General features: G+C 32.0%; 3 protein-coding genes across 3 annotated transcripts; all 3 read left to right on the forward strand.

Moving 5' to 3' along the window:
- The first annotated feature begins 3,852 nt into the window (after positions 1-3,852).
- LOC130979075 (uncharacterized) lies at positions 3,853-6,106 on the forward strand. The gene is made up of 3 exons (XM_057902432.1): positions 3,853-4,086; positions 4,703-4,898; positions 5,627-6,106. Exons 2-3 carry the CDS (start codon positions 4,717-4,719, stop codon positions 5,811-5,813), a joined length of 369 nt encoding a protein of 122 aa, XP_057758415.1. The 5' UTR covers positions 3,853-4,086; positions 4,703-4,716; the 3' UTR covers positions 5,814-6,106.
- A 6,273-nt stretch (positions 6,107-12,379) lies between these two features.
- Positions 12,380-13,640, forward strand: LOC130983219 (probable phospholipase A2 homolog 1). Its single transcript, XM_057907412.1, has 4 exons — positions 12,380-12,509; positions 12,592-12,640; positions 12,723-12,842; positions 13,361-13,640. Exons 1-4 carry the CDS (start codon positions 12,447-12,449, stop codon positions 13,534-13,536), a joined length of 408 nt encoding a protein of 135 aa, XP_057763395.1. The 5' UTR covers positions 12,380-12,446; the 3' UTR covers positions 13,537-13,640.
- Positions 13,641-18,343: 4,703 nt separating this feature from the next.
- LOC130979809 (uncharacterized) lies at positions 18,344-24,041 on the forward strand. Its single transcript, XM_057903356.1, has 7 exons — positions 18,344-18,640; positions 18,811-18,943; positions 19,599-19,702; positions 20,366-20,537; positions 20,626-20,766; positions 20,915-21,149; positions 21,233-24,041. Exons 1-7 carry the CDS (start codon positions 18,600-18,602, stop codon positions 23,680-23,682), a joined length of 3,276 nt encoding a protein of 1,091 aa, XP_057759339.1. The 5' UTR covers positions 18,344-18,599; the 3' UTR covers positions 23,683-24,041.
- Positions 24,042-24,860: the final 819 nt, after the last annotated feature.

Genomic DNA, 24,860 nt, shown 5'->3' on the forward strand with positions numbered 1-24,860 from the left:
CCAAGGAAGGACCCGGAGATCGGGTCCAGAATAGTTGCCCCCGGAGCGAGAGAGTGAGGGTGCTCAGTCTCCATCGCTAGAGCTTTTGTCTAGTCATGTGATCGAGAACTTAGTGTGGAGGGTATCCTTTGGGTGCATTTAGTTTATGGTTTTCTTCTCGTTTGGTCAGTAGGGTTGACGGTGGTACCCTCACTCTTTTGTTAGGTATGGCACGACGGAGGAGTAAGGCCCCAGGACTCCCGTTGTCCCGGCCGGTGGTGTTCCTAACGTGTATTACTGGATGACTTCTGATGTGTAGGGGACACCATTGCGGGTTATAGAGGCGGACCTCCAAAGGCTTCGTGATGAAGGGGCTATTTGTAAGGTGGTGAGGCGTAGCGTTAGTATGAGCTCATGCTCCCGAGGTGGATGAGAGGGTGTGCTATATAAACCCTGACTCCCCCTAAGTTGCCAATTGGATGTGGGTCTACGAATCCATGTTCACACGACTGGGGTGTGGTCCTTTTCGCGAATTTTGTACAGGTCCTACTTAATCAGTGTTTGGTGGTGCCGTCATAGCTGCATCATGCTATTTGGGGCCATCTGGACTTTTGACTTGGTTTGTGATTACTTGGAGGTGTTTTTATTCTTTTTTCTATGTACCCTTCTGACTAAAGAGGGAAAACATAAAAAGGGTTACCTGTCGTTCCAGGCTCAATCGAACCGGTGAATTTTTGGATTATTTGAGGATTCTTTCCAGGGGTTTAAAGGGGAGTGCTTTAAAGTGCACCCTGCTCGGGGGCATCATCCCTTTTGGTTGACCCTGGAGGGGGAACGTCGGTTTGCGACGTACTAGAATTTCGGCACTGATGCGTCGTACTTGACGCATGTCACTTACGAGGGGATGTCTCCCAAGAACAAAGACATCACTGATGATTTGTGGTCAATGTTTGGGGAACTGCCGTTGAACCCTCGGGACGTCATAGGTGACCTGGTGACGTGCCGGACTTATACTGGTATGTGTTTAACTGCTTTCTTTGGTATATGTTTGCTTTTCGAGTTTGAGACATATGTTCTTCTTTTTCCCTTTTCAGTCCATATGGCTGGCAAGTTGACCAATTTGGTGAGATTGAAGGCTGCCATAGCCCAAGAATAGGACGGGGAGGCTTCGCCGTTGACACCTCAGTCTCATCCTCAGAGGGATTCCCAAACTGTCTCTTAGGACCTAGTTTCAGCTGGGGCAGCTGGTGTCACTTCGCCTGGGCCGATTGCTGCTGGGGTTGAGGAGGAGGCTGTCGTGGTTTTGCCTGCCGAGGCGAGTAGGAAGCGGAGGAGAGTGGTGGAGGGGAGTAGCGGGGAAAATGTGGAGGAGGGGCCGATGCCGTCCGTGATGGACCGGAATTTTGATGCTCTGGCCTTCATTGACCAACACATTCTTCTAGAAATAAAGGAGTTTTTTCATGATTGTGATGTTGCCTGCCAGGCGAAGTCGGTGTATCGGGCCCTCTTTTATCCCGCTGTTATCGTCTATCAGGTGGAGCCGGTGTTGAATCAGGTGGGGCTTTTGGACGGTAATCTTCGCCAGGCTTAGTCAGACATTGGTAAGCTGAAGGAGAAGCTGTAGACATCTGAGATAGCTCGTTTGAAGGCTGTGAAAGATGTCGAGGATGCAGGTGCTAAGCTATTCCATTTCTTTGGAGTAGAAACTTCGCTTCTCTCTCAGCTTTCCAGCGAGCGCAATCAGACCTCAGACGCGAGTCTAAGGCTATCGTTCTACTGGCTGAGGCGGAGGTTTTGAGGGTTGAGGTAGCGAAGCTGAAGAAGGAGAAGGGAGCACTGCTGGAAGTTGTTAAGGGCTCTATCTCAGCTACTGAAGAGACGATGAAGGCCCAAGCTCAGGTCCTAGCCCCGGTGTGGACGTGTTTGTGATGGGAGCGTTTCAGACTGTTGAAGATGGTCAGATTGTGGACTTGGGGTAACTTTGCTTGTTTTGTACTCTTTTCCTTAAATTTGTAAGCCGTTTAGGTACAACATTTTGCGGCTTTGTAAGCCATTTTTTCGGCGTCTATGTTTTGTGGGCTTTTGTTTAAAAATTTTTAGGCCGTTGTCTCGGCTTCTTTGGAGATAGTTTTTCCTTGGTGAGCCATATTGAATACTTGTTTAATTTTTTGTGGATATCCGTTTGTTTCGTGCCATCGATTTGGTTAGAACGCGGAGTTGGTGATTTTGAAAGGAAAGATGTATAAGTGAATTTTATTAAAAATTGAGGCTCGTTAAAACCTCTCATTGTGGGTAGAAAAGAGTACCCGTCAACAAAATTACACGACAAAATAATACAAAGAAAAAAACTAAGCAATGAAGGAAAATAACAAAAATTTAAAACGGCCTTGATCTTATATCTCTGGTGTCCACTTGGAAGGGTGCTCCTATTTGTAGTAGCACTGCATGTTAGTGGCATTCCAAGATTTTGGGAGCTCAGTTTCATCTAGTTGTTCAAGCTTGTAGGATCTTCTGTCGATTACGGTATTTACTCAGTAAGACTCCTTCCAATTAGGTGTGAGATTTTCTTTCCCCGGAGTTGGGGGCCCGATATCGTTGCGTCGTAAGACAAGATTTTCGGGTCCGAAGTCTCGTTTCACTACGCCGCAATTGTACCTTAGGCTTATCATTCGTTTTAGGGTGAGTTCCTACAGCGTGCTATGCTCTGGACTTCATCTGCGAGGATCCTCTCGGCGTTCTCGTCGTGTTCCCCCACAATCCTCTGTGGGTTAGGGTCCCTGACCTCAACCGGAATGAGGGCTTCGAGGCCGTAGGTTAACCGAAAGGGATTTCTCCGATTGAGATTTGAGGGGATGTTCTGTATGACCAGATGACGGATTCAAGTTCGTCGGCTCATAGGCCTTTGGCCTCATCTAGCCGTTTCTTGAGATCCTTTACGATGATCTTGTTGATCAATTCTACTTGACCATTGGTTTGCAGGTATTTTACCAAGCTGAACCGCTGGAAGATGCTAGTCTTTCCAGGAACTCCTTGAATCGTTTGTCCGCAAATTGGGTCCCATTGTCTGAGATTGCGATCTCGAGAATTTCAAAGCGGGTTATGACTTGCCTCTAGAAGAACTTTTGACATTGAGTGGCCGTGATGGTAGCCAGTGCCTCAGCTTCGATATTTTTTGTGTAATAGTTGATAGCGATTATAAGGTATCAGAGTTGCCTGGGAGCTGTGTGGAAGGGTCCTACGAGGTTGGTTCTCCATGTTCTGAATGGCCAATCTGCTGTTATTACGCTGAGCTGGTGTGGAGCTGCTTGGTGGAGGTCGGCGTTGGCTTGACATTTCGAACAGCTTCTGACTAGTTGGAGGGAATCTCCAATGTACAAAAAGTCACTTGTACGGGTTATGAGAGGGGTTGAGAATCGGCCAGTCTTGATGGCGACGGATTGGACTCTTGGAGCGGCGGGGGTGGTACCTGCAAAGACACTTCGATGCCCAAATCAAAATGGATTTAAGAGGTATAAATGTGGATTAGGATTGTGTAACGTACTTGAGGGAACCTTTGACTCCCTTTATATAACTTGAGGTAGGTATCTTATTTTATTCAATTAAGATAAGGAAAAGATTTGAATTTAAATGTTGGATTAAAATATTGATGGTTATTGATTTGTTTTGGGCTGTAAAAATGACCCAATCTAAAATAACCGAATTTGGTAATGGTTTTGAGGAAGGACCGAAATGGTAACAATGAGAAATATTTTTTTTTCTTTACAATAACAAGGAAAATCATATTAGCTAATTAAAATGATTCTCTTTTTTTTTTTCGTTGTCAAAACTAATTATTTTTGGACAAATGGTGGTTTAATAATAATTATAATAAATAATAAATAAATTGAAGGAAATGGTAATAGTATGGCACAACTGCACAAGTAACAAAAACCTCAATTTTGCTACACACAACGCAAAGCCACTATCGTTTTTCTTTCATTTCGCTCGTTGCTGCGAACCTCCACAAACTTAGCGGCGGCGACTGCAACCCTCAAATCCTTAACAAACCCTCTCTCACTCTCACTCTCACTTTCACTTTCAGTCTCATTCATTCTCCTTCGCACCACGGTAATGCCCTCTCTCCTCTCCTTCATTCATTACTATGCATCTTCTAATTTTATTTTTGTTTTTTCTGCTTCATCCGTCATTTAGATCTCCCATGTATCTCTTTTCTCTGATCTGTTGTAATTCCTCTCACTAACTCCAATCACACATTCACCGATTCTCCAATTTGGTTTTCGTCTTTTTAATTATTTGTGTAATATGGATGGTTTGAAATTTAGGGTTTTGACTTAGCACCCAGTATGACATTTAGGGTTTTTGAGTCTCTCTATGTGCATTTCTGGATAGATCTGTGTTGTTTTCATTCAAATTATTGAGATTCTCATGTCATTGGATAGCTACCTTTTATTCATTTTTTTGGGTATAATTATGAAGTATCCTGATAGAAGAAATAAAAATGGCTATATACTCTTGAATCAATTTATATGCATTTCGACGATGGGAACCTTGGGTTCTAGTTTGACATGCTTCGTTAATGTTTTCAGTTAATTTCCTGAAAGATTACATAGAAAAAAGAAGTTTTAGAAATGGTAGTTATGTGGATTTTGGAATATATGTTAGCATCTGGATTTTGTATTTTTTATAAAGAATTTGGATTCCTGATTTTCTTCTTGAATTGCAGAATTTGAGCTCTTGATGGCATCAAAGTTGCAGCAGCTGCAGTCGAAGGCATGCCAAGCCTCAAAATTCATCACCAACCATGGAACTGCCTACTACAAGCAGTTGTTGGAGCAGAACAAGCAATACATTCAGGAGCCACCCACGGTGGAGAAATGTGACCTTCTGGCAAAACAATTGTTCTACACCCGCCTTGCTAGGTTATATTTTCTCCAATCTTGTTCTAATTTTCCCCGAAAAAAAAGTGTTCCCATGTGTGGATTTGCCGTATTCTTTAATTAAGTTTGATGATGTCAGTACCTTTGTTTTCAAATAGTATTGTAGTAGACGTTCCTTGCAAGAATCTGATGTTGCAGCTAAAACCAGCTCCTTCCTTTTAAATAATGTCAAGTTTTCAAATAATGTTATCAAATAAGAGTTCCTTCCTTTCAAATGTCTTTACTGCTTCGGGCAAATGCATGACTGCTATCGTACGTTCTTTCAATTGGCTTTTTGAGGGTATGGACTATTTGCATTTAGAGGTTACCTCAGAATTAACTCTTAAAATCTGACATGGAATTCATGAATGCTATGATGGACAGTTTTATGATTCACCAAATTCTGCTATATTATGGGTTGACTGTATGACTTGCATATGAATATACCCGTTATGTTCTTGTGTGGCCTCATAAGCACCAGTATTTTATCCTATACTTCATTTTGACCCATAGTCTACCCATGTTTATTAACATATGTCAATGCTGTTTGATCGCTTGAAGTCCTTTAAATTTGACATGCATTTCAAAATTGTTGTGCTGTTGCTCCCATCTTCAGCGCATTTGCTGATTGAGATGCAGACATGTTCTCCCTACTCAATCTGGTCACTTATCAAGTGGACCTTTATTCTTAATGTTGTGGCAATATGCTTAACCCTTCCATTCTTTTACAGCATTCCTCGCCGTAATGAGTCATTCTGGAAGGAGCTTGATTACGTCAAGAATTTGTGGAAGAACAGGCAAGAGTTGAAGGTGGAGGACGCAGGTATTGCTGCTTTGTTTGGCCTGGAATGTTTTGCATGGTTTTGTTCCGGCGAGATTGTCGGAAGGGGATTTACCATCACCGGTTACTATCCCTGAAGATAAACTGCTCGGGAAGTGTATGTTTTTAGCTTGAGGTTTTATACTCCTAAGCCAGCTGCACTGGTCATTTACACATTGTGTGGATTATGGAGCATTCTAGACCATAATTTTTGTTATTGTGGATTTTTGTTTCTTTCTTTGAGAAAAAGCTGAGAAGCTAGCGGTTTAACTTTGATAAGCCACAATTAATAACCCTCTTGTATTTGAAGCGGGATGGACCATGCATTGCTCCTCTTATCATGTTGGAAGCTAGTGACAATCGAGAATGAATGATGATACCATTGCAATAATCCTTTGTTTAAATTACTTAATGACTGAGGCAACTCGTTTAGCTTTGCATGAAAAGAAGTTGAAAAATGTTTAGTTAGAATTTTGTACAATGCTTGTGAACTTCAATAAATGCTTAAGAACCCCACGCAAAATACAAGACAGATGGTTGAAATTTATTTTCTAAACCTTTACAGGAAAAAATGGGTCTAATGATCTTTCGGGACAATCTAAAATAGTGTTGGTGAATAACATACTGTTTCGTGTGTATTATTAGTTCTACAGCCGTACAGTATGGAACGGAAGAAAGTTCTGAAGAAAATTTGTAAAGCGGTAAAATAAAAGATTAATTACTGTCAAATTTGCTATTACGTGTGATTTTTATTACGGGTGATTAGATTTTCATTTTATCATATTTTTTTACTTTAAGGAAGTTTGTTCCAGAAGTTGTGAACTCTGCTATTTGCTCTTGTATGCAAGTGATCCTCTAGAATTTGATAGTATGTGTCAATAAATTAGCAGCGTTATACTGTCAAATTTGCTATTACGTGTGATTTTTATTACGGGTGATTAGATTTTCATTTTATCATATTTTTTTACTTTAAGGAAGTTTGTTCCAGAAGTTGTGAACTCTGCTATTTGCTCTTGTATGCAAGTGATCCTCTAGAATTTGATAGTATGTGTCAATAAATTAGCAGCGTTATTGAAGATGTATTATTTGATTTATTTCCATCACTTTGATGTAACCCTAAATATTTCCATGGTCGTAAATTTATATTTATATGAAAACTAAGGTTTAGTTTGATAAAGTTTTTATTTTTTAAGAGTAGTTTATAAAAGTTAATTTTTAAAAGATGACTTTTTAAAAGTTACTAGTGTATGAACCCGTGCTCAGCACGGAAAAATTTATAAAAGTAAAAAAAAATTTATATGTTTAGATATTTAAAAAAAACATAAAATAATTATTATGTTAAGAAATTTATAAAATTATTCTCAAAATAAAGTTAACTTAAAAATAGTGAGTAATAATTATTTACACTTTTTTTAAGTAAAAATTATACATTGGTAAGAATTTAAAATAAAATTAAAATATTTATATAAAATCTTATTTTTCAAAGACTTCTCCATAAACAACATGATAGTTAAATTATAGACATTCCTATGTGATTCATAAGTAAAACTTTAAATATCTCTTACTCTTAACTCTTGAAAGTGCCACATATAGTTGGCCATGTATAAAAACTGGTTTGGGCAAGTACAATCTAACATGAGATAAGTTTGTCCCTGAGACTTATTAATTATCATGGCAAACGATACTATTATGAAAAACTGTCTTCGTTGGAATCTAACTGGGACAGTTTCATTTGTTGGTACCATATTCATTTTTGGAGTCAAAAGCAATATGACCAACATTGTTATCCGTTAACTTCACATTTTATGACATGATTTCCAAGCTTTCTAACTTGTAGCCATGTACCATTACAAATACCACTGGATTGGTCAATATCCTCAGTAACATCACCGGATCACCAACCTTGAGTATAATTATATGGAGGCAAACCAGAGCAATTTAGCTATCAGTAATTCAAGATCTAAATTTTGTGCAGACATCCGATTTTATCCCTAGTGTATGTTCCTGTGTCCTACACGGGATAATACATAAAATTATAAAATTTTTTAAAATTTAAATAAAAAATATACATAGTAATTATTATTATAAATATTTACAACTTAAAATATTAAAAATAATTAATATTTATTTTAATCAATTTAAATTTATTGAATGGTCATCTCATTTGCCCGCTTAAGCAAGTATTTGGAGTTTGAATCTCGCCTTGTGTATCACAATCCATTAGTTAGCGACAGACCCTTAATAAATAAAACTCATATGTGGTGGATTAATTCTCGACTTTCCAAGTTAAAAAATCTGTAGAAAAAATTGTATTGTCTTTAAAATAGATTAATTTTTCATTAATAGAAATACTATGAATTTTGCTTTGTTGAAATTTTCCTGGGACAATTTTTATTACTATCGTATTCATTCTTGAAATCAAACAATATGATCAACATTGTTACTTGTTAAAACTTCATATTTTATGAAATAATTTTTAAATTTTCAAATTCATAAACTTATGTCATTACAAAGTTACATCGATTAATATTTTTGGTAATATGGTGTATCAAACACCATCGTTGAGTATTAGTTAGTGTGAAAAAAAACCAATAACAACTTTTGTTATTCAATATATATTTTCTATTGAAAATAATTAATATTTTCTAAACTTGTAAATACATTTTCTTCTAATTTCTTACACACCATTTTATTTGCCAATATTTACTATTAAAAAAAACAAATGACCATACTATCTTACATATATATGATGTACAAAGTAATTCTTCTCTTAAAATTAATTTTGGTTAGTGAGATAAAATGTAAAATATTTTTTTATTTTCTTACTCAAATTTAAATTTAAATTTAGAATTGATTAACAACTCATCATTTTTTTAATTTCAATAAAAAATAAATTGGTTAGATGCAAAATATTTATTTTTAATTTCAATCATTTAATTTTAATTACCAAAATTAGATTAAAAATTAATTATAAACTTAATAATCGATTATATATAATATATATATATATATATATATTATATATATATATATATATATATTATATATATATATATATTAGTACGTAAATAATAATATTCAATGTATTGATTATTTATTTTTTTTGACAGAATTAATATATAATCTATTGAGGATTGATTTATTATCCAATTTTTTTTTATAAATTTTGTAATATGTGAAAATAGTAATCTTATTTTTTTTATTATTTAATAAATTCTTCTTAATTTTTTAATTATGTAATTAACTTAATTAATAATCTTATTATGCTTTATACTAAAAAATATCAATTTATACTATTTATATATTTTTTACTACTAATAAATAAATAAATATTTGCACTATTATACTTATTGTGCTAGATGATAACTTAAGTTATTATTTGTATGTTAAATTTATTAAATATTAAGATAAAAAATTAAAATTGTTCAATAATTATATAAATAGTCATTACAGAAAAGAAAAAAAATTATATCATATATAATCCTTGATATATATAGTCATGTATATATAAAATTCTCTATTTTAATTATGTGATTATTGTTTTTTCACTTTTTTTACATTAGAAAATAATATTTAAAACTAAAAAAGAGATAATTAATTTTTTTAATTGAATTAAAAATGTCTTGTAAATATCTAACTTTTATATATACTAAGTGTTTAATATTAAATAGTATGGTATTTGCTATAACAATGACTCAAAATATTAATTTAAGATATATTTGAACTTGGTAAGACCTCAATGCAAGCAAGATCAACTAAAATCTATTGTTAGGGTCCCAAATCTGACTTGAGTTCTTTACCTTAAAGACCCAATGCAGATGAAGTCCATGCGTTTCCTCTTAAATCGGCTCAAATTGGATCTCCGTTGCTAGTTAGATATGGTAATGAGAATTCAGGGGAGCGTGAGAAACCACTTTTCATCCTTCATTCCTATTTAAAAAAAATGTCTCTGTTCTTTTCCGTCATTGTAAGTTTCTATTTAATTACTCCTAAGAGAACGTAGATCTTCGGGTATCTATTAATATTCTTTGAAAATTTTTTAAAAAATTAACACAAAAAGACATAATAATAAATCATAAATAATCAATTCAATATAATTCAACACAATTTATAACATATTCATTATGAAAAATAACATTTCAAAGGAGAAAACATAAAAAAATCCAACAAATAACATAACATAATTTTTTTAGGATGATACTGAGCGACATAGTGACGGACTTGATGAGAGGTAGAGAAAGTGAGTTAGAGAGAGAGAGAATCAAGGCTAAGAATGAGTCTGAAAGAAAAAGGAAAAATTCAAATTGGAGGCAAAAATTAAGGTTACTAAATTCAAGAAATAGATTTACATATATATAAAATAGGATAAATTAATAATTTTTATTCGCGTATATTTAATAAGTTTCATGGGGCGGGTACTTATGTCCGTGCCCCTATTAGGTACTTAATTAGAATAAACAATAAATTATTTATTTTATTTTAGACTCATAAATGAAAAAATCAATTCACTGATACAATGAATTACAATTAACGTAGTCTAATTAATTAATAATATAAATTATAATAAATTATATTAATATTTAAATATCCAATCAAATCAATTAGTTGATATATTAAGTCATTGTAATAAATTGTATTGAATGAGTTAAAATAATTAAATCGGAAAACACTCTGTGGAGCATGCTATGTCAACTCCATCATTAAGTGTAGAAACTCAATTTTTATATAATAGAATAGATAAATAAAATAAATAAGTAAGTAAATATTTGCACTATTATACTTCTTATTCTACATAATGACTTAAGATATTTGTTTTGTATGTTAAATAATATAAATAATATTTTGTATCTTATATTCATTAAATATTGATATTAAGAGGAGAAAATTATGTAATAAATTTTATAATAGTAATTATAAAAATAAATAATTATTTATTATAAAGATGTCAAAAAGAATCTAATATATAAAGATGTGAATTGTAAAATAGAGGGATACATATAAAGAAGAATAGCATGCATGCATAAACGTTTTTTAACTATATCATAATTTGCTGTAGCTATACAATGAATTCAACGGCAGTGCTTCAAAAGTTTGCATCGGTGCACCTCGAGCACATGACTTGATTTCTTAAGCCGCAAGTATGCCGAGCACATTGTCATCCAATTCCATCAGCAACGATAAGGCTTAAATTGAGATATTTTTGAGTTATAAACAAACAATCAACGAAATATTATTCATCTATACCTTTTCATTTATCCATAAAAGAAATTTACAAAAAAAAAAAAAGAAAAGAAGAGTTGAAATAGCAAGCGATAAAAATGATGATTCTTATCATTTTGTTTGGTGTCTATATATAGAAGACCAGAAAATCATAATTATCTAATAAAATTAATTTGTATTTATTGCATTAATTTGAATAAGCAAAAATTATCATATTTTAGTTTAGTATTTAATTCACATGATTTGAATTTGACTCAATACATATAATTTAATTTGATTTAATTATTAGTTAAAAATATCTCATTTGCTTATTTTATTTATAGATTTATTATTTTAATTATTAATAATTTAATCAAATCAATTAATTAATATACATAATTTATACCTAATTTGATTTAATAAATTAAAAATACTACCAGAATATTAAAAAAAATAAATTAGGAATACTATTAAAATAAATTGATATAAATTATAATTATGTAATATTTAAATCTAATCAAATCAATTAGTTGATATAATTAATCTCATAATAGATTATATTTAATAAGTTAAAAGAAATAAATCGAAAAACACTCTCCGAAGCATGTTAGTCAACTCCACCATTAAGTGTAGAAATTCGATTTTTATATAATAGAATAGACGTTAATTCATATAGTATATAACAATTTAATTAGAATAAATAACAATTTATTATTTATTTTAGACTTTATAAATGAAAGATTAATTCACTAATATAACGAATTAATTAATGTAGTATAATTAATTAAGTAATATAAATTATAATAAATTATATTAAGAAAAGAAATATTTAAATATCTAATCAAATCAATTAGTTGATATAATTAAGTCAGTGTAATAAATTGTATTGAATGAGTTAAAACAATTAAATCGGGAAACACTCTCCGAAGCATGCCACGTCAGCTTCATCATTAAATGCAGACATCCGATTTTTATATAATAGAATAGATAATATTTATATTTGGTAAATCAAATTAAAAATTGCTTTTAATAAATATAAATAACAACAATTGCATTTGGTAAAATACCTTTTAAAATTTAAAAATATTATAATAAATATAAATATAAGCATAAAATTTAAAAATTAGTTAACATATAAGATTATATTAAACTTTTAAATTTTAAAAAGTATAAACTAACTTTAAAAATTTTTATCATAAATATTTTTAAAAGTATCCAATCTTTTAAAAACAACAAATACAAACACATAATTTTTTTAATTTACTAAACACAAAAAAAGAGTTTAAATTTAAAAAAAGCATAAACACCTATTCTAAAACTTTTATCAAACCAAACCTAAATATAGAGGAAGCTGCATCGCAAATAGCAATTGGTAATTTCGGTAAGGGCTGTTTTGGTAATTTCGGGTATGCCCTCCCTGACATAACTTTCCTTACTTAAAACCAATAAAAAACAGAGAGCCTGCAACGACATTGGCTTACGGGACGTCTCGTTGTTTTACGTTTTCGTTATTTCGGTTTACTAAACGCAATATGTCACGCGCCACCGCCGTCGTCGTTGTCCTCCTCCTCGCTGTCCTTGTTGATCTCTCCGAGGTAACTAACTATTCTGTTTATATCAAATCTGTAATCTCTAATCCCTAATCGCGTTTCGTGATGAATTTGATGCGGAGAACAGGTACAGGCCAATGCGTGCAGCAAGAAATGCATTGCAGAACAATGCCACGGTAAAGATAAGATTAGATTTAAATTGAAGCTGGATTTGTTTCATGCATAGATTTGATTGATGAAATTGTTTTCACATTTCAGTGCTGTCAATCAGATACGGAAAGTATTGCGGGGTGGGGTACTCTGGCTGCCCTGGTGAGCAACCCTGTGATGATATTGACGCTTGTTGCATGGCCCATGACAATTGCGTTGACAAAGAAGGTAACCTTTTCATATTCTTCCTATTATCGAATTTCACGTACCAATTTACAATTCATCTGCGTATTGAAGTTAACATATTTCACATGGATGGAATCTAATGGAACCAATTAGGAATGGACTATGTTACCATTCATATTAAGCAAACGTGTAAGAATATCATTAATGCCTTGTATGATTGGGTTAAGGGCTAAAGCTACATTAATCAATGTTACAGACTTATAGATTAAACAATGCATGGATCCGTTCTATCTTGTGCTGAAATTTTAGTTTTTATTTAGAAGAATTAAAGACAATGATCAAATACTAACCATTTTCTCGTTATATGACTTATTCCTCCCAAAAGTTCAAGTGTTTAGATAGAGAGATATATGGCATTGTGTTCATTATGGATATGGAAACTGTTTCTGCTGCATTGCCATAGCCCATAAATATCAACATAGTAAACTTATCTACAGAAGATTGTTTCTGCATCATTAACAATGTAACTAACTAAGCATGGTGTTCTTGTTTTAATACAGGAATGGTTTCTGTGGATTGTCACCACAAGTTGAAGAAGTGCCTAATCGACGTTCAGAAATCTGGGAAGGAAGGATTCTCAAAGGAGTGTCCGGTCAGTGTAGCTGCCCCTACTATGATTAAAGGCATGGATTTTGCCATCTTGATGACCCAATTGGGGAGCAATATACATCATTAATTAACATATTCCTTCCCCGTCCAAATCCTAATCAACAAAACTAATATTGATTCTGAAACAGAAAATCTTAATGATCTGCTTCAGTCATTCTTTCTGTCCAAATATATTCATTCTTTCTGTCCAAATATATTCACTGATATTTAATATATATATCAGAACATTGAGAACAATGTTATCCAATATTTAATGTTATATTTAACTATTGATGAGTACTTATTAACTTTTTTACTCACTGTAAGCTCAATGTATGCTCATAATAATCTTATATTATTTGTTGCTATTGTTAATATACTTCTTGCTATTCAAATTAAAAATGCTAGCTAGCTAGGTTACTAGGTACTTGTTTAACTTGGCATAAATATAGCGCAAACTAACAACTACAGATAAACAATGCTTATCTTTTTCATTTATGTTCAATTGGATGACCTATTTACTAATCACTGTTGCAAGCTTTAAGATTTAAGAATCCTAATTTATCTTCAAGTTAATTGATATTTGATAATGTTTTTATCATTCTTACTGGAAAAAGTCTAATATGGTGAAAGTATTTAATGGTCTTTAAAAAATCAGGATATTTAAAAGAATTTAAAATAAATTTAGAATAAAATTGTAAATATATTAATATAAATTTTTTTTTGCATAAAATACTTATAAATTTGCCACATGTTCTTTTCATTTTCCATTTTAATTAGATTTAAACTTTTTTCTATTTAGACATTTTTTAAATAAATAATTTATTTATTGATATATATTTTTTAAAAAATACTTATATTTTTTATTATTTATATCATTATCATTGCTAATGAGATAAATAATAAAAAATAAAAAATATTATACGATTAAATTATTTTTATAATTAAATTCAATTAAGTATTTTTATTTTTGTCTTTTTTTTTCTCTGTTAGACTAATCAATTTTATTCAAAATAATAAAATTTATATTACATCAATTTATATTTATTTTTCAATCCATTTCAATTCAAATTATTGTAATAAATAAATAAATTATTGATATATAATTCTAAATATATTTTAAAATTTAAAAAGATATGTGTCTTAATAAAAGGAAAAATGTAAATATTTCAAAAAAATATCTAAACAAATAATTACTTTAATTAATTTATTTAAATTTTTTTTCTCTTATGATCAGAAATTTATCCACCTTTATTTGTCAAACTATATTAAACAATTGCAATTTCTTTTTTTTTTTAAATGAACTCTCTCTAGAGTTTTAATATTTTAAAATAAATATCAAATGTTAATTTGTAATATATTTAAATAATTTTAAAAATAAAATAGTATTTTTCTTTTTTAATGCTAATATCGAAATTTTTTTTTTGTAATATTAAGGAAAAATTTTAATCTTTCCAAAAAAATTAATTAAAAGAATGTAAGTGGTCTTTAACTAACATTGTTTAAATCATCAATTCTTTGCATAATCTAATAGACCATTTTGTATTGGGCACAAACTTAAAAGAGTTAAAGTCAAACTTAGCAAATTTATAAGTTATAACTTTATGTACAACACCAATAAAAAATACTAAATTGAAATATAATTGCCTAATCCATTAACAATCAATTTTTAATAAATTATAATTTAAACGATATATTTTTTTTTATAATCACTTAAGAAATTTCGAATCCAAATTTTTCTATTTTTGATAATAATAATAAAAAAAACAATTTCAAGTTTCTCTACAATAGTCGATTCCTACTTGCAAGGATCTAACATCTAACTATCTAATATTCATTTGATGGACTCAGATCTCTAGTTTGGGGGCGGCAATAGTGACTTGCAATAATATAATAAATAATTGAAAGAGACGGTGACATGATAAAGCTTTCTGGGACAAGGAAGCATGTGGCCGAGGTTAGATCATACATTTAACTCGTAAATACTAAATTACCACTCAAAATAAAATAGTATTTAATTTTTGTTATTGATAAAATAATTTTTAAAAAAATTTATAATTTGATAAAAATAATCAGTTTTCAATTGAGTTATTTGAAATTAAGATTTAAGAATAATGTGCCAGTTAATAATTTTTATAATTACAAAATTTATCATTTTTAATTTTTATAATTTTAAAAACACCCCAATTTCAATTTTTTAAAACTCTAATCCCTTTTTTTTGGAATCTTCGTCTCTTCCTCTTCCTTAGCGTCCTCTTCCAATTTTCTTCTTTCCCAATAAACTTCTCTTCATTTTCGTTCATTATCGTCTCTACCTTCATCCTCATTTTTCTTCCGATTAACTTCCGGTTCTGGCTTACTACAACAGCGTCATCCTCCTCATTTCTTCTTCTTCTCTCTTTTTTAATCAAAGATACTTATTTGAGACTCAACTCTTTTTTTATTTTTCCTTTTTTTTTTCTTGACCAAGTAGTTATGATGCTTCTATGGCGGTTGAGTTCATAATGGGTGGTTATAGAAATGATAACAGCAGCAGCGGCTTCGCCACTTTTAAGACTAAAAAGAACGCCGTTCAAGAAGTGGCATCTCTCTCAAACTCAGCCCCAACACTTTAACACTTCTTCTTCTTCTTCTTTGTCAATCAAGACAGTTTCACATATGTCCAATAAGAAATTTTCAGCAAAAATAGCAGCAGTAAAACAAACAAAACCCATCAATTCTTTACTTAGGATGTTCGCATTTTCATTACCATTATCATCCAAGAAAATTGACGTCTTGATAATGTGGTTCAACTCACGTTCAATCTCTTAATCCGTCCCAAAAGAAATCAGATTTTCGTTATCAACTTGTCCCTACTCCTAATTTTCATAAGCATCTTGTCTAAAATATTTTATGTATCGTTTTTAGCTGTCTTACTTGAGGTCTCTCTAATAAAAAAGGGAAGAAAAAAAGACATTAGGATTTTTTGAAAATGATGATGATTTAGAAGAAGAGATGGGAGTTTTAGAGAAAGGGGATTAAGGTTTTTTAAAAATTAAAATTGAGGTATTTTTAAAATTATAAAAGTTAAAAGTGGTAAATTTTGTAATTATAAAAATTGTTAATTGACACGTCACTCCTAAGTTTTAACTCAAAGTAACTCAATTGAAGGCTGGTTACTTTTGTCAAATTTTAAAATTTTGTGGGGATCATTTTATCAATAACAAATATCATGTACCATTTTATCAGCGTCAGAATCTTTTTGGGTACTGAATTGGTATTTACCTCTACATTTAACTAGGCCGTACATGAATTAGGTGAAATACGGGTTCCTCTTTATTTATATTTGACCTTAAATAATAATAAGATATATTTTTAAAATCTTTATTCAGTTATAAATTCAGTAAAATTATGCTATTTTTGAATCACACTAAAATCAAATTTAAATCAGTGAAATTCGAATTTTGATAAATTTTATGTCAAAAAATTATAATGTCTTTATTTATAAATAAGAAAAAATATATTTGTTACCGAAAAGTTGATATTCATATTTGAACTTAAATTTGTTTATAAATTTTAATTTCGCGTTTTTTTAAATTTATTTTCTAATTCAGTTAAGTGTGATTAAAAATAAAATAATAAGTTTATAATTAATATAATATAATATTAAAATTAATTTAAAACATATATATCTTTTTTAATCACCTTAGAGTACACATGGGATGAATGAATCTGAATTCGTCTTGATTTGGACTCTACTCTAAATAATAACCGAATCTATTTTTAAAATTTTTACCCGACTTTAGATCCGATGAAATAACATTAAATTAACCTCTAAAATATTAAAATTTGGACTAGACCTTTGGATCAGGCCGAGTTGGACCATATATACTCCTATATTTAATAATTAATATGACGCGTGGGTTTGCTAAACTTTAAAATTTAAATTAATATAGTTGCTGTAGATTTTGAAAATTTAAAAATAAAAATAAAAAATTTTAAAGAATGAAAGTAAGCATGTATGTATCGTCAAGTCTACATTTCTATTGAGAGAATGAATTGTCTAAACTATTAGGGGGAAAATTACATTGATAATGTAATACTTTTCATTGTCAATATTATACATCATTCACTCTATCTAATTATAATAATGTTTTCTGCTTGAATTATCTATAAAACTGTTGAAACACATTCTTTCCAAAGACTAACAGTAAATGGAAGAAATAGTATAAACAACTATACGACTAACTATGCAAAATTCTATTCACCACAATAAAAAGAAGGAAATCTAAACTCTCTTATTCTTTCTTAATCATACAAGAGGAAAAACTTACCCATTTTCATGATTAATTATTGTTAATTACCCTATCAAAACGGTCGACATCACATCACATCACATGTAAGCCATTAGTTGTAGTCATCGCTATTACTATTAAATTAACAATTTTAGGGCCAATATATAATTGCCCCCTAAAATATTTAATGTGCTGGTCCGTTCAGGTTCTAACTTCTAACCTAACTTTCAATAGGAAGAACTAAGAAGAAAAGTAGAGAACCACATCAAAATTGAAAAGAAAAAAAAAAAAAGGAAAAAGGCGATCACTTTGACTCTCAAAATTTGGTTTGTTGATAAAACAAAATTAATTTAAAACTATTTTACAGGATCATTTAATCATGTTCACGTCAATTATTTTAAATGATCATTCACATATTTATTGTAAAAAAATAACTATTTTTACTAATATAACAATAAATAATTAAATACATGTGTAAATATCAAAATAAAAAAAATATTTTGTCTGATAAATAAATTTGTTGATTTCGTTTCATTTCCATGGACCTTCTCGCACGTAATTACGCGCTATTAATAGCGTAGGAAGAAAAAGGTTTCTTCCAATAAGGATTCCATTGTCGTCTTTCGACGAAACTTCAAATTTTTTTTTCCCCTAATTGTAACAAAAATTACTCTTTCCTTCGCCTGCAAGATCCACTCTTTTCATTCTCTATCTTCCACATATATTATTTTAATTCTAATCTCTTAATCATCAATTTCATTGTTGTACAAAGCACAATTCGAAAGTGATTCCCTTTCTTATAATATATCAGATAGGTAGAATTACAGTTAGTAATTAGAGTCTTCATCTTCATCGTTGATTAATCCCTGCAGAAACTATGTCTTCTATGTTGCATAGAAGCTTCAAGCCTGCAAAGTGGTACGAGTAACGCGAAATCAGTTTCAATTTTCTTTCTTTTTGTTTATTTTTTTTTCATATGAATCAGTAATCTTTTAATTTTTCTTTTTAGTGGAGGTGGTTTTTTTGTTTGTTTGTGTTTGGATTCTGAGTTTTGAGTAATTTGAATTTGGATTATGGTTTTGGTGCAGCAAAACTGCATTGAAGCTTGCGGTTTCGAGGATAAAGCTTCTGAAGAATAAGAGAGAAGCGCAAGTTAGGCAGCTTAAGAGGGAACTAGCTCAGTTGCTGGAGTCTGGTCAAGATCAAACTGCTAGAATAAGGGTAATAATCTTGAGGAATTTCATTTGAGAATATGTTTCATTCATTTACTATTGTTGTTGCTGCTGTTGTTTTTCTCTATTTGTTAAATTTGGTGTAAGATAGCACAGTTAGGATTTTTTCTAGTTTGATAAAAAGAAGAAATTTATTTAGATTAAAGTAAAGTAAATAAGGGGAGAGACGGAGATAATGGTATTGAGATATTGGATTCACTACTTATGAATTATGAACGAAACAGAGCTGAAATGTTGTTACAGCAGCAAGCTCCTTAATCCATTTAGTGTTCTTTGAACATGTAGCCTACTATTGCTAGCTATATATATACATACATAAACTGAGACTTGCATTTCACAGTTTAGTTGCTCTGAAACAGAATCAAAGCATCAGATTCAAAAGTTTATTAAGTGATCAGTTCAAATAAAATGTTACTTCTATATGTACTAGTAAAAGAATCACTGGATAAACAGTAGAACTGATCATGGAGTCTTGTCTTTTCTTGTTCATGATATTTGATCCTTCCACATTACCTGTTTGCTGAAATTACTGGAAGCTATACATGCTGATACAACAGAAATGTAGCGCAATATAATTCAGGAAATTTCACCTTTTTATTTTCTATCTTTTGCTTTCCTTGACGTGTCTTCTGTTTTGTGCTTAGGTTGAACATGTTGTCAGGGAAGAGAAGACGATGGCAGCATATGATCTTATTGAGATATACTGTGAACTTATTGCTGCACGCTTGCCAATGATCGAGTCACAAAAGTATTTGAAACCTCTCAAATAATATTTTCTGTTATACTTTGCCTACATTTCTAAGTTTTTCATTTATTCTTTTAATGCGGGAAAGTCTACATCATTAAGGCCATGTCACTTGATATATCTATTCTAGTTGATCTTCCAGGGACTTCATATCATTCTTCATCTGGGAAATATGATTAAGTTTTCCTGTATCATTATTTTGTTAGGCTTTTTCAAGAAAAATGGTGATCAGAATAGGAGAATCTAATTCTATTATGTGCTAAAGAGTAACAGATGATTGTTTAGGTGGTTCTAGTCAAGCTAGGCTCCGATTGTAGATGTAGGAAATTATTCGAATAAAGATTAGTAAATGCAATTAAGTAAACAAGAGGTTATGGCATCCTAGTATAAGGTAAACCCTTGGGCCAAGATGTGTTCTCACTATCTCAGTCCTATTATCAATGATCTTTTATCATTATATATTAAAAGATATTAATATTATGCCATTGCACAAATTATAATCTTTTTGACAACAATGTTGCTTTCATATACTAGCAGAGGCCCTGGATAAAAAATCATGTTCAACTAATTATGCAGCATTCTAGTGTCGCCTTTAAGGTTCGTTTAGTAATATTTGGCTCGATTTGCAGAACTTTCAGTGTTGATTTGTTTTTTCTTCTTTTCCAGAAACTGTCCCATCGATTTAAAGGAAGCAATTTCAAGTGTAATATTTGCATGTCCAAGATGTGCAGACTTACCTGAGCTCGTAGATGTGCGGAAGCATCTTACAGTGAAGTATGGGAAAGAATTTGCATCGGCAGCTGTTGAATTACGCCCTGACTGTGGTGTAAATCGCTTGGCAAGTTTTTCTACCTGTCCGAAGTTTGATAGGATCAAATTTTCACGGCCTTTTTTTTCACCCCTCTAATAAAATGGTTTTGTTTCAGTTGGTTGAGAAATTGTCTGCCAAAGCACCCGATGGTCCAACCAAAATAAAAATACTGTCTGCAATTGCTGAAGAACATAATATCAAATGGGAACCCAAGTCATTTGGAGAAAATGATGTAAAGCCTTCTCAAGACTTGTTGGTATGCTGTTTATTTCTTTAATTTATTATATGAAATTTGAATTTGTTATTTTTTATTGTTTTTACAGTATTTAATTATTTTAGCCAACTCCACCAAATGGAGTAAAGGTTGTTATTGACTTTTCTTTTATTATTATTTATATGTTAAGGCTGGGCCAAACACTTTTGAGAAGGCAACTTATGCAGAACCTTCTCAAGTCCATGTTCCAGCAGCTGTTCGTGATGAAAAGGGTCCTCCTAACGTACAGGCTTCCTCACAATTTAAACCAGTGTATGATAGACCAACAGGTTCGGATGCGCAGAATACAAGTGATGCTACTAGAAAGGACACTGGAAATCAGTCGAGACCATCAGGCATGTCTGATCCCAAAATTATGCCTTCAGGTATATGTTTAAGGCAATAACTGGATATATTTCAGGCCTTGTGTTTTGTCTATTACCTAAATATTTGTTGTCCTTTCTGATAGGAACTGGAAATCAAGAAATGCATTATAGAGATTCATATTCTGAAAACAGGAGTGCTTTTCCTACTGTAAAGCAGAATTGGAATATGGAATTTAAGGATGCTGCCTCTGCTGCACAGGCAGCAGCAGAATCTGCGGAGCGTGCAAGCATGGCTGCAAGAGCAGCTGCGGAACTTTCAAGTCGTGAAAATGTAGCAAGGCAGCGTTCAAGTGAATCACATAGTTCTCCCAGAAGCCAGCTAAGAGATGAAGTACCTCAAGAATATTCTTTTAATGATGACAAACACCTTTCTACAGGTTCTGCGTATACCACCTTCCAGAGAGGCAGTTCTGGGTTGAACAATGAAAAAATTAATACAAGAGAGCAAAATAACTCGGTAGGAATGCGCAATGAATATTACAGGAATAATCAAGAGAATGTAACGAAACATGTGCAGTCTGCATCATTGACATCTGCTAGTGCTTTTGATGATGAACACCTTTCTACAAACTCTGCTTATAGCACCTTCCATAGAAGCAGTTCTGGCATGAAAAATGAAAAAAATAGTGCCAGAGATCAAGATAACATGGGAGGAGCTCCCAATGAATATTACAGGAATAGTCAAGAGAATGCAATGAAACATGTGCAGTCCGCATCATTGTCATCTGCTAGTGCTTTTGATGATAACCCATTTGCTAGCAGGTCTCAAATGGCTGATATAAATCAGCATCACTCATTTGAGCAAGGGAGCAGTGACTTCCGTGATGTGAGAACAAAAAGGCAGGAAAGCAGAACTGAAGCAGATTTTGTAACTAAACTGCATGGTGATAGTGATGTGAACACTGAAGACAATTATGACTTTGGTGATGCAAGTACAGATAGAAAATCTAGACAAGCTTCCTCTTCTCACCTCATTTCTCCGAGTGATGATCGCCATGATAGTTTGAATCTGAGTGGCTGGGGAAGGGTCAGTGAAGATGTGGAAGATCGGTTTGTCACTGGTGAAGGGAACACCATGGAAACAAGTTCTTATAAAGATACTTCCGTTGTATTTGATAATTATGGATCAGAGGATGATGATTATAAATTTGAGTTTGATGAAAAACCCAATACAGTATTTTTCCCATCTCCGGATAGCAAGTCACATACTGATTCATTAGAAAAGAGAAATTCTTGGAGCCATGGACAAGATATTAATGAGGAAGTGCCAATTTATAGTTCACAGTCATACTTATCTACGTTTTCTGAAGGATTGACTAAGTCTGCAGTTTCTTCTGAAAAAGAAGACATGTTGCCTGTCACTTTTGATGATTACGATGACTCGGGTTCAGATAGTGAGGTGAATTCGGTCAATTCTAAGGTTCCTGGGAATTTTGGTCATGTAAATTCTGGTGTTGATCACAGTACAAAGCTTGGGGCTTTAGAGGGGTCTTCATCAAGAACTGATAAGACTGCAGGTTCTGACAGAAATCCTAGGTTATTATCACCATCTTCATTTGGTTCGGATACTCTGGAAGAGCATTTTGAGAGAAAGGTGGATATTGCTAGTGTTTCAGGAAAGAACTTTGGCAACAATGACTCACCAACCAATCAGCCATCTTCAAGGGAAAGAAGCTCTGTATTGGATTCGGATCTTAAGGCAAATATCCATGCATCACAGTCACCAAACACTTCCATTGATACTGAAAGTTTTCAGGAATCTGAAATAGGAAGTGCCAGGGAATTAAACTATGGAACATTGAGGGGCGGTTTTCGCAACAAGGGTTATAGTCGACCACCTTATGTTAAGGGTACATTGAATAGGGTTCAATCTCCACCAGATGACATGTCGATCCAGAATGGAAGATCTTTGCCTACTGTGAGGACTTTAGTCAGTTCGGATTCAAGGGAAGCGAGCACTAGAAACAGAAGTGTGGGTTTGAGAACACACAGCACTTTTTCTGAGTCTGATAACTTTGAACTGTCTTCAAACTCGCAGCAGCCTCTGACTAGTACTTACGAACCTCGTATTCAGATGGGGCAGAGTGAGACGAAAAAGAAATCAAAGACATACTTTGATTCTGATGATAGTAGTTCTGACGATGAACAGCCAAAACAAAATTTAGCTAGTTCTGCTCGTCCTGGTAGCGGAGCATCACGAAGAACATCTGTTCCCTCGAAAACTGCGACTACTCGTACAAAACTTGGATGGAAATCTACTAGAGCTTCTCAGGAGAGTGAAAATGAAGAGGCCTCATCCATGAATAGCTCCGAAAATCGAGCAAGTTCTGAGCCTAGATCATCCACCAGTGTGCAACCTTCAAGTTCCCTTCCTAAGAAAGTGATGCAAGATTATGGTGAGGAGCAAGAGGCTTCAAAAGGTGGAAGTTCTGAAGCAGATACTAAGGAGAAGGCTGGTCATGTTCATCCAAAGCTACCTGACTATGACTCCTTTGCTGCTCATTTCATGTCTCTTAGAAAGGGTCGCCAATAAATTTTGTTTGCTTTGCATATTAGTTGCGTAGCCACACTCAGTATATACTATATAGTACTCCTTAGAGGTTCATCATTCTTTTTTCAGCTTGTACTGGTATTGGTATACATAGATGCGTGAGTTTAATATTCAAATTACTTGAGGAACATAGATGTCACATGGTATTTTTGTTGTATAAATTGAGTCACAGAATTCATCAAATATTCTTACGAACCAGCCCTGAAAATACAAGAAAAATTCATATTTCATAAGCGATTATAATGCCTAGATGGGTAACTCGGAGACGTGTTAGCAACATAGCATGTATGATGCATGTTCTCTTGACTTTATATATACTAGAATGGGACTTTATTGTATAATATATTCTAATATTGTTTAGAGATTGATTAGACAATGAATTTTGTTATACATCTTAGTCTTTTTGGTAATTAAGTTTATTAAGTTGGTCTAAATTCAACAAAATCTACTCAACATTCGGGTGAAAATCACGCCGTTATTCTTTTTTGTATTTTTTTATATTTTTTCGTACGCCTCTTCTTCTTTTTTGTATTTTTTTATATTTTTTTGTACTCCTCTTCTTTGCAGTTATTTGTTCTTCTTTGTTTATTTTTTTCTTTCTTTTTTTGCAATTTTATTTCTCTTAATAGAGTAAAACAAGAACAATTATGAAAAAATAAAATAAAAAAATAAAAAAAAATTAAAAAAAAGTAATAGCAGAAAATAAGGAGGAGGAGGAGGATTATACAGAATTTATCAGAAAAATAATACCAAAATCTCTTAATAATAACACATAAATTTTTTTGTTTTGACACTAAAATTTTGCTACAAAAGCATAAAATGTCTTATTTAATGCTGTATTTTTTTTATTTCTCTTTCTTTTTTCTATTGTTCTTATTTCTTCTTTTAAGAGTATAATTGTCATAATCAAACCAATGATCGAACTGATTAAATTACTGATTTATTGGTTTATTAGTTTAACCGATAGATTCAAGGACGGACCTACATTGAAGGACGAGGGAGCATTTGCCCCCAGAGAGTTTAAAAAAAAAAAACTAATACGTACCTAATATATATATATGCCTTTTATTATATTATATTTATCCAAAATAAAATATAAATAATTTTTTTTTGTATTTTATATTAAAAAAATATTTTGTTAAATTTAATATTTAATAATA

This window comes from Arachis stenosperma, chromosome 5 (assembly GCF_014773155.1).
Source record: "Arachis stenosperma cultivar V10309 chromosome 5, arast.V10309.gnm1.PFL2, whole genome shotgun sequence".
NCBI classification, from domain to species: domain Eukaryota; kingdom Viridiplantae; phylum Streptophyta; class Magnoliopsida; order Fabales; family Fabaceae; genus Arachis; species Arachis stenosperma.

Coding starts and splice junctions, on each gene's coding strand:
- LOC130983219 (XM_057907412.1), top strand. CDS start 12,447: ATGTCACGCGCCACCGCCGTCGTCGTTGTCCTCCTCCTCGCTGTCCTT. Junction 12,510..12,591: donor TCCTTGTTGATCTCTCCGAG/GTAACTAACTAT, acceptor TGCGGAGAACAG/GTACAGGCCAATGCGTGCAG. Junction 12,641..12,722: donor CATTGCAGAACAATGCCACG/GTAAAGATAAGA, acceptor TTCACATTTCAG/TGCTGTCAATCAGATACGGA.
- LOC130979809 (XM_057903356.1), top strand. CDS start 18,600: ATGTCTTCTATGTTGCATAGAAGCTTCAAGCCTGCAAAGTG. Junction 18,944..19,598: donor ATCAAACTGCTAGAATAAGG/GTAATAATCTTG, acceptor TTTTGTGCTTAG/GTTGAACATGTTGTCAGGGA. Junction 20,767..20,914: donor AGCCTTCTCAAGACTTGTTG/GTATGCTGTTTA, acceptor TTATATGTTAAG/GCTGGGCCAAACACTTTTGA.
- LOC130979075 (XM_057902432.1), top strand. CDS start 4,717: ATGGCATCAAAGTTGCAGCAGCTGCAGTCGAAGGCATGCCAAGCCTCA. Junction 4,899..5,626: donor TTCTACACCCGCCTTGCTAG/GTTATATTTTCT, acceptor ATTCTTTTACAG/CATTCCTCGCCGTAATGAGT.